At 45.5% G+C, this 9,576-nt stretch overlaps 1 protein-coding gene across 1 annotated transcript; it reads left to right on the forward strand.

Moving 5' to 3' along the window:
* Positions 1-8,316: 8,316 nt before the first annotated feature.
* ATOH1 (atonal bHLH transcription factor 1) lies at positions 8,317-9,375 on the forward strand. The gene has a single exon (XM_060147103.1). The coding sequence runs from the start codon at positions 8,317-8,319 to the stop codon at positions 9,373-9,375; it is 1,059 nt and encodes a 352-aa protein (XP_060003086.1).
* Positions 9,376-9,576: the final 201 nt, after the last annotated feature.

Here is a 9,576-nt window from a genome sequence, read left to right on the forward strand (position 1 = left end):
TCTGCAAGCTGAAAATAGGCTGCTGTTGCACTACAGCTCGTCTCAGAGAATCCCTGAAAGACAGTGTTGAGGGGAAGTCCTGCATGGCTCACTTTACCATCAGGTGTCAACAAAGAAAGGAATGGCCTAAGGTAAGGATACACCCAGATTCCCGGGCAGTGGCTTGTGAATCAGGGACTTGTAGCGACTAAAACTGGAAGAGTGGAAACAAGGAGATATGAGGAGGAATCATGTAGATGGACCTTCGGGGGTGAACACAAAATGTGCAGATCTTTATGCCCTGTACCAGTGCCACCAGAGTCCAACTACCACAGGGGAAGCATGGGACAACCAGGTGATATAAATGACTCATCCACTGGAAGTCATCCAGCTTCCTTTTTCAACTGCCTGGATGCTGAACAGAAAAACCTCACTGGCAGGGACAGGGGGTGACAGAGGGGAGATCAACATTAAATAAATAGTTACACAAAGTGTTGTTTGATAATGATTTTCAATACTAAAGGAAACAAATATAAGGTACCATGAAAGTGTAAAAGAGGGAACCAACCTTAATCTGGGGGATCAGAAAATGCTTCCTTAGAAAGTAAGACCTAAAAGTCAAACAGGAGGTAGCTCGACAAAGAGGAGCCAGGCAAGAAAGGAAGAGTATAGTAGACAGCTGTGTGAAGGCCCTGAGATGGGAAGATGTTGGTTACATATGAGCAAACAAAAGAAGACCGATTGGGCTTCCCTGGTGGCGCAGTGGTTGAGAGTCCGCCTGCCGATGCAGGGGACGTGGGCTCGTGCCCGGTCCGGGAAGATCCCACATGCCGCGGAGCGGCTGGGCCCGTGAGCCATGGCCGCTGAGTCTGCGCGTCCGGAGCCTGTGCTCCACAAAGGGAGAGGCCACAGCAGTGAGAGGTCCGCGTACCGCAAAAAACAAACAAACAAACAAAAAAAGAAGACCGATTGGCTAAAATACCATAGGAGAGTAGAAGAGGAGGAGAGGCGAGGCAGAAGAGATATTGAGGGCCCAGTAAAGAAGGGCTCTTCAGTCCACGGTCAAAGATCCTTTGTTGCTATTGCTGTTCTTGACATTGTTGTTATAATAGCTCTTCATCCTTCTCTCTTTCTTTAGCTACCCCCTATTCAACTTTCAGGTCTTACTTCTTTAGGAAACATTCCCTGATTCCCCAGATTAGTGCTGGTTGTTAATGTCTGCGTTTATTTTAAGAGCAATGGAAACCATGAAAAAGGACCTGGAGATAGATAAGAATTTGGTAACGACTGGCATATAGATGATATATGTAGAGTAAGGAAGTGAAAGCATGATCCCAAACCAACTAGAGGGAAAAATTTCCTTAAGAGAAATTACGAAGGAACAACCTGAGAAGTGGGGAGAAATAAGGGAGAAGAACATAGTGTCCTCAACTCAAGGGAAAAGAAAACTTTGCAAAGAATATTCTTAACTCTGTTAAAATTCGAAAAGGAGATCAATTAAGATATGGTCAATGGACAAATATATCCATTTGATTCAGCAACAGGAGAATCTACACCAACAAAAATTGGCAAATGCCAAAATCAAGGCTTAATTTATTGTTTTCTTGATTGTCTAGACTTAAAGTGATAGAGAAAATGTTAATAATGCAGCTTAAACTTAAAATTTTGTCAATGTCTGTAGCCATTGCACTGTGAATAATAATTAGGAATAAAAAAAATTGAGCACATATTCTTCCTGTATTTGAAAATCATTATCCTAGTCAGCAAAAAAGTTGCTCACGTCATTAACTCTCAAGTGAATTCCAATACACATCCTCATTATCATTTCACTTTCATCTTATTCATTAACAGTAAATGAAAATATCAATCAGCATCTATGTAGGAACTATATTTTTTCATCAGTGAAACCATTAGTTAGTTATAGGTACAAGCATAACAAGAATCAATGAAAGTATTCTGTGAGAATCAATGGCTATAAGGAATTTACAATAAAAGTGTCAAATATTACTATTTATAAATTGTGTGTCATACATGTTTCATGTCAATAAAATTTTTAATAAACTTATATAAGTATACATGCATGTTCTTTTTTCAGAGAGCCAACTGTTATACATTTACCAGCATACCACGATCCCTAACCATCACCAATAAGCATTAGAGAAATGCTCAGAACATAGCTATATAAATTAAAACAAATTCACAAATGTGACTTTGAAATAAAGAGATATCACAAAAATGAGAAGAAAGGAAAGTTAATGCAAATTAGCTGCCATAATGTGGTTCCTGTGGAGAGTCTAGATAGTTGACTTACAAATACAAATTTTGGAACACATGCCATTAGAAATAGCTTCAGAAACAGAAAGTCTGACTTTTCACTCATGATTTGCTAAATTGGTTCCGCTACTTTAACCTTCACATACAACTTTTAGAGCCTCTGCTATATTTATCTCATATTACTGAAAATGTCTCTTCCCTTCTTAGTTAAATAAAGAGGAATTAAAGTTTGCAAAGGAAACAGGGAAATTAACATGAAACAGAGGAATAAGGCGGTAGTTTTAACGTACTGTCCACAATTCATACTTCTAGGCCTAATTGCGCTGTCATTAGGTGTGGTCTTGACTTAGTAACCCACCTCTAATAACTAGAATACGGTAGAAATGACAGAATGTGTCTTCTGAATGTAGGTCTAAAAGATAGTACAGCTTTCATCTTTCTCTCTTGAATCATTCCCTCTTGATAAGCAAGGTGCCCATATGCCATAGGATACGTGAACAGCCGTATGGAAAGATCCACAGGGCACAAAACTGAGGCCTCCTGCCAACAGCCAGCGCTAACTCTCCAGCTATGTGAATAAACCATCTGGGAAGTGGTTCCTCCAGTCCCAGTCAAGCCTTCAGATGCTAAAACCTGAGCTGACCTCTCGACTAAAACCTCTTGAGAAACCTTGAGCTAGAACCACCCAAGTAAGCAGCCCAGAATCTCCTACCCACAGAAACTGTGATGTAATAAATGTTTGTTGTTTAAACCACTAAGCTTGGGGGGAGGGATTTATTATGCCGCAATAGATAACTGATATAGACACTATGGTCAATGAACCTTAGGCAAATTTAGGAACTATAACGAATGCAAATTTGAACTTCTCTAATAAGCCGTTAGTGTAGTAGTAGACCCAAAGACACCGTGCTTTCACCTCCTTGCTGAAGGATAAACGGTGGTTCCAGAGGTGACAAGAGAAGAATTCTTAGCGAAGGAAGCATTTAGTCTAGACTTTGAAACTTAGGTTACATTTTAGTAAGTAGGACTGGATAACAGGTGTCTGGATTAGCATATTTGTGGTGACAGAATTTACAAGTTCTGAGAACTATAAAATAGCTGAATAAAGCATAGGGAAACTTCTAGAAAAATAGTTCTCGAAGTGAGACATCTCTTGGGGTGCTTATTTGAAATACAAGTCCTGGGTCCCTTTCACAAAACTGATTTGGTAGATTTAGCAGGGGCCCAGGAACCCATCTATTTAATGAATATCCCAAGTGATTAGTATGCACATAGATGATCCCTGAAATATAATATGAAAAACTGTGCAAAAGGAATAATGAAATCTCAGGCTAGAAACATAGGTTAGGACCAGATAACTAGGATTAAAATGCTGAACTATGTGGTTGATATATGATACAGTGAGATGCCACTGCATTTTTAACAAGTTTTTATTATGAAAATTTTCACGTGCATGTAGAGCTAATGGTCATCACCCATATCTAGCAATTATCAAGATTTTTGTACATTTGCTTCATTTTTCCTTTTTCATAGTGTTGATCTTGCTAATAAAGTATCTCAAAGCAAATTATAAACATGTTATTTCACCCCTATATCTATCTAAATGTGACTCTGAAGGTATGGACAGCTTTTTAGATAACCACATTGCCTTTATCATACCTAGAAAAAATTAACAATAACTCATTGATATCACCTAATACTGAATTTATATTCACATTTCATCAACTGCCTTTAAAAAAACAATCCTTTTACTATCGAATCCGAATCCACACAAGGTCCTCACATACAGCTTTTGGTGCTGTATCCTGAGACTATCCTTCCTCACCTCCCTCCTTTTTTCTTCATGTCACAGACCTGGTGAAACTGAACATTTGTTCTATAGAATGTTACATGATGTGGGTTTGTCTTTTTGCATTCTCGTGATGCCATTTAACTTAATATGGTATCCCCCATATTTTAAATTCAGATTCATTTTCTTCTTTTTCTTAAGAATACTTCATAGGAGTCCGAGTACTTCATAATGCATGAGAAATCAGGAAGCACATAATATCAGTGTCTTCTACTGTAAAGGATGTGAAGATTGATGAATGGGTTCCAGTGGTGACAAACTGATCCTTCCGTGGTCAAATTTCCCCAGCAAACTTTGATCTAATTATGTCATTCATTGTTAATGACTGCTTAAATAAAAATTTTCATTAGGGGTTGCAAAATGTTGATTTGTCTTTTATTTCTTCTATCCTTATTAGATGGGATTATCCTGAAAAGAAATTTTCCTGATGAACTAAGGCAAGACCATCTGATTACTCTGAAATACCATTCACATAGGAAAGATAATTCTTTCTCATAATTGCCAGTTGTTAAGGTAAGACTACAAACAATGGTGAAAACAAAACTTTCAGGGTTTTTTGGGTTTGTTTGGTTGGCTGGTTGATTTTTTTTTTTTTAATGTTTGTAACCTGATCAGAACACGGCTTAGGAGAATTCATCATGACTTTGACATTTTTATTTTAAATAACCTGTAGAAGGATGCATTTCAAGTTAATATTCAATTTTTAGCACCTCTTTTCAAAAATATTTATTTATTTATTTGGGTGTATCAGGTCTTAGTTGCGGTGAGCAGGCTCTTTGTTACGGCACACGGCCGTCTCTCTAGTTGTAGGACGTGGTGGGCTCCAGAGCGTGCAGGCTCAGTAGTTGCGGCGCACAGGCTTTAGAACCCAAGGGCTTAGTTGCCCCACAGCAAGCGGGATCTTAGTTCCCCGACCAGGGCTCGAACGCGCATCCCCTTTGGAAGAATCCCCATTGGAAGGCGGAGTCTTAACCACTGGAACACTAGGGAAGTCCCTCTTGGCACCTATTGAGAAATATTTTTTGACTTCTTATGAATTGAATAGTCATTAAAACCTGAGAATTCATAAACCCATTGGATACATACTCTACTGTGGCTGGGCAGAGCAACATTTAACTTAAAGTTTCAGCAAGAACAACAGCCTCGACACTTGTATAATGCTTGGCTAGACATGAATTGGTAACTCCAGACATGCAAAGAACAAACTAAATATGCCTATTTGGTTTGTTTACTTTTTATTTGACACAATTTCAAACTTACAGAAAAGTTGCAAGCATTATACAAGGAAATTTTTTACTATACTATTTGAGAATAAGCTGAATATTTTAGTGAGTATTGCCTAAAAAGGAGAACATTCTCTTTTCTTACATGACCACAATAAAGCCATCAAAGTCAGGAAATTAGCATTGCTACCATCCCTAGAATTAGCATTGCTACCATCCCTAGAATTAGCCCATTTTTTCAGGAACCCTACATCTTTTTAGTGGGCAATTTATTTGGAAACTAAAATCTGAGAGCTAGATATGCTCATTGCTGAACCCAAGCCCTGAGAAGGAAAAGAGCTAGGGAATATATGTAGGAATGCACACCCACTCCACATTTATAATCTATGTTTATTCCTATATTATCTATTTTACATATTGAAAACCATAAATTCATATCAAAATCTCCAACTCAAATTCATCAGTACAGTTTTGTCCATTTCCATATTTGTAACTCCCTTCTCTGACAGTGAGAAACCTTACTCCTATTTTTCTCAAATGCTTTTTTTTTTTTTTTTTTTCCGGTACGCGGGCCTCCCACTGTTGTGGCCGCGCAGGCTCAGCGGCCATGGCTCACGGGCCTAGCTGCTCCGCGGCATGTGGTATCTTCCCGGACCGGGGCACGAACCCGTGTCTCCTGCATCAGCAGGCGGACTCTCATCCACTGTGCAACCAGGGAAGCCCCCACAACGCTTATTTTTTTCATTAGTCCTTCCGTACGTAACTAATCCAGCTCTCCACACACAGAAAAGCCCTCCTCCTTCTGCTTAAACTGCCATACTCTATACTCAGGGGCTTCTGCCACCATCCAGCCCCTACAAACACATTACGTAGTGGATTTGACATCCCGTGACAGGAAACCTCTGCAGAGACACCCTCTTCATGCTACCCAGGCTCCAATCCCATGCACTGGGCCGCGTGTTCCACCCCCAGCTCAGATGCCTAGCTTCCTCTGCCCACCTGATGGAAAAGAAGGAAAGAAAAGGGAGGGTGAAGAAAAAGAGCTTCCTGTTTATTCTCAGGCCAAAAGAAATATATTTCACCATGAACAACACACACACAGAGTCCATCTCCATAAAGCTATAGAAGATATATATATAGTCTATCTAAAACTAAATCCAGTCTAGTCCCAGAGATTCTTTTGCCCAAGGAGTTCTAAATGGCAGGTTAGATCAAGTCCCTGCGAATACTAGCAAGAACAACTTTTCAGTCGTTTCTGGGCACTGCAAAACCAGGTTCCACGGAGCTCTCTCTGTTGTTGTTTATCTAGTCCAGAGGACGAAACTCCTTTAGGGACGGCAGCCACCGCTAGTGCTAGGCACTAGCACCGGCGGGTAGCGTCCCACTGCCGCGCCGCAGGTAAGGTGCAGGAGAGCGCCCCAAGGCGGAGCGGGGTTGGGCGCCAGCAGGTGCTGCCCGGGGCCAGGGCGTTTCTGATTGGCTTTTTGCTGTGACTCCCCCAGCTCCCCCCCCCTCCCCTGTAGGCGCGGGAGGAGGGTGGTGCTCCCTCGGGAGACCGTGTCCCAGCTTCGTCCAGGACCTCCCGGGTTTCAGCGCTCCGGCCCGTGGCCACGGCGGGGCGGGGGTGGGGGGGGGATGTGACGGCGGGGAGAGCACACCCTAACTGAACAGATCTGAGGTGGAGGGAGTTAGGCTGTGGTTTCTCAGCGTTTGCCGGAGAAGCCTCGCGCCGTATTAAACCTGGGGCTCCTGAGTCAGAAGGGTAGGTAACTCCGGACTTCTGTACCTTGAGAGTGTTCAGTCAGAACTGCCCGGAACGCAGGTGCCTTTCCCTTTTCTTTGGGCACCCTCCCCTTGCTCCGCATTTAGTAAGGAGTCTTACCGTGGTTGCTGGAACTGTAGAATATCCCTGCCCTAACACTACTCAGCGGAGAGTTTCTTGCAGATTACTATCCTAGTTGGCCGCAAGGTGCTGGGAAAAGGGGACGGAGGGAATTTGGGGGCAAGGGGGTCTGGAATTTGGTACATTCTATAACTGCACCAGAGCTTTACTTTTCGTCAAGAAAAGGACTACATAAAGTCGATCTAGAGCGAGAGATGAAAAATGAGAAACGTATTCGGAGACAGCATTTTTTAAAAAAAAATTCTAACATTGATTTTAAATGGTGGACGTCATTTAGCAATTATATATCTATGAACACGTAGATTATGAAAGATTTTTATATACATACATGTATTATATGCATGCACATACAAGTATACGTAATGTCATATTATATATGAGAAATTTTAAATGTGTGGGCACAAACGGTGGGAGCTGCGATCCCAGCTTGAAGACAGCAAAGGGCAGGCGCGCTTCAATCCTCTCCCCGAGGGCCCTCCTCGCGCCAGGTGCGTCCAGCCTCGCCTGGAGCCGCTCGCCCGCCCGCGGCCGCGCACTTCTGACCCGAATCGACTCGGCCTCCAGCCAAGAGTCCGCTCCGCATCCGCTCCCGCACTCCAGCAACTGGCGGGAGTGATACAACACCGGAGTCAAATTACAACCCGCAATTAACATATGAATTTACGAAGGAAAAAGAAAGGAGCAGGGAAGAAAGAAAAAAACAAAAAAAACCCTAGAGCGGGCGCCCGAGCGCTCTGTTAGCAGGAACTTTTCCCCGGGTGTAAAAACTCTTTGATTGGCTGCTCGCACGCGCCTGCCCGCGCCCTCCATTGGCTGAGCAGACACGCGACCGGCGCGAGGAGGGGGCTGGGAGAGGAGCGGGGGGAGACACACTGGCGCGTGCCGCTTTTTAAAGGGGCGCAGCGCCTTCAGCAACCGGAGAAGCTTCGTTGCACGCGACCTGGTGTGTGATCTCCGAGTGGGTGGGGGAGGGTTGAGGAGGGAAAAAAAAATAAGACATTGCAGTAGAGACCCGGGAAGGGTTTTTTTTGTTGAGCTTGTTTGCCAGCGGCTCCTCCAACCCTGCGCCTCCGAGCTTCTGCAGTGCAATGTCCCGCCTGCTGCATGCACAAGAGTGGGCTGAAGTGAAGGAGCTGGGGGACCACCACCGCCATCCCCAGCCGCACCACCTCCCGCAGCCGCCGCCATCACAGCCACCTGCGACCCTGCAGACGAGAGAGCATCCGGTCTATCCGGCCGAGCTGTCCCTCCTGGACAGCACCGACCCACGCGCCTGGCTGGCTCCCACTTTGCAGGGCATCTGCACGGCACGCGCCGCCCAGTACTTGCTCCATTCCCCAGAGCTGGGTGCCTCCGAGGCCGCGGCGCCCCGGGACGAGGCGGACGGCCGGGGAGAGCTGGTGAGAAGGAGCGGCGGCAGTGGCAGCAGCAAGAGCCCGGGGCCGGTGAAAGTGCGGGAACAGCTGTGCAAGCTGAAAGGCGGAGTGGTGGTAGACGAGCTGGGCTGCAGCCGCCAGCGCGCCCCTTCCAGCAAACAGGTGAACGGGGTGCAGAAGCAAAGGAGGCTGGCGGCCAACGCCAGGGAGCGACGCAGGATGCACGGGTTGAACCACGCCTTCGACCAGCTTCGCAACGTTATCCCGTCCTTCAACAACGACAAGAAGCTGTCCAAGTACGAGACCCTGCAGATGGCCCAGATCTACATTAACGCCTTGTCCGAGCTGCTTCAAACGCCCAGCGGCGGGGACCAGCCACCGCCGCCGCCAGCATCATGCAAGAGCGGACACCACCAACTTCGCGCCGCCGTCCCCTACGAAGCAGGCGCGGGCACCGCGACCGCAGCGGGGACGCCGCCAGCCTCAGGAGTGGGGCAGCGGCCGACCCCGCCCGGAAGCTGCCGGACTCGCTTTTCGGCCCCGGCCTCCGCCGGAGGATACTCGATGCAGCTGGAAGCTCTGCACTTCTCGACTTTCGAGGACAGCGCCCTGACAGCGATGATGGCGCAAAAGAACTTGTCGCCTTCGCTGCCTGGGGGCATCCTGCAGCCAGTGCAGGAAGAAAGTAGCAAAACTTCGCCGCGGTCCCACAGAAGCGACGGAGAGTTTTCCCCCCATTCCCATTACAGTGACTCGGATGAGGCAAGTTAGGAAGGTGACAGAAACCCGGAAAACTGAGACAGAAACAAAATCACCCTTTCCCAGGGCGCGGAAAGCCCCGCGGGCAAAGATCCCCGCACCCTTTTAAATTTTGCTAAGCGATGGTCGTTGTTTAGCAACGGCTTGGCTTCAGATGGCAGCTACATTGATGGTTTGCAAAAGCCGCCGCTGTTCCAAACTCCCTATCGTCCA

The sequence above is a fragment of the Lagenorhynchus albirostris genome, chromosome 4 (genome assembly GCF_949774975.1).
Source record: "Lagenorhynchus albirostris chromosome 4, mLagAlb1.1, whole genome shotgun sequence".
Lineage (NCBI taxonomy): Eukaryota > Metazoa > Chordata > Mammalia > Artiodactyla > Delphinidae > Lagenorhynchus > Lagenorhynchus albirostris.

Bases quoted from the DNA above. Each gene is read 5' to 3' on its own strand.
- ATOH1 (XM_060147103.1), top strand. From the start codon at position 8,317: ATGTCCCGCCTGCTGCATGCACAAGAGTGGGCTGAAGTGAAGGAGCTG.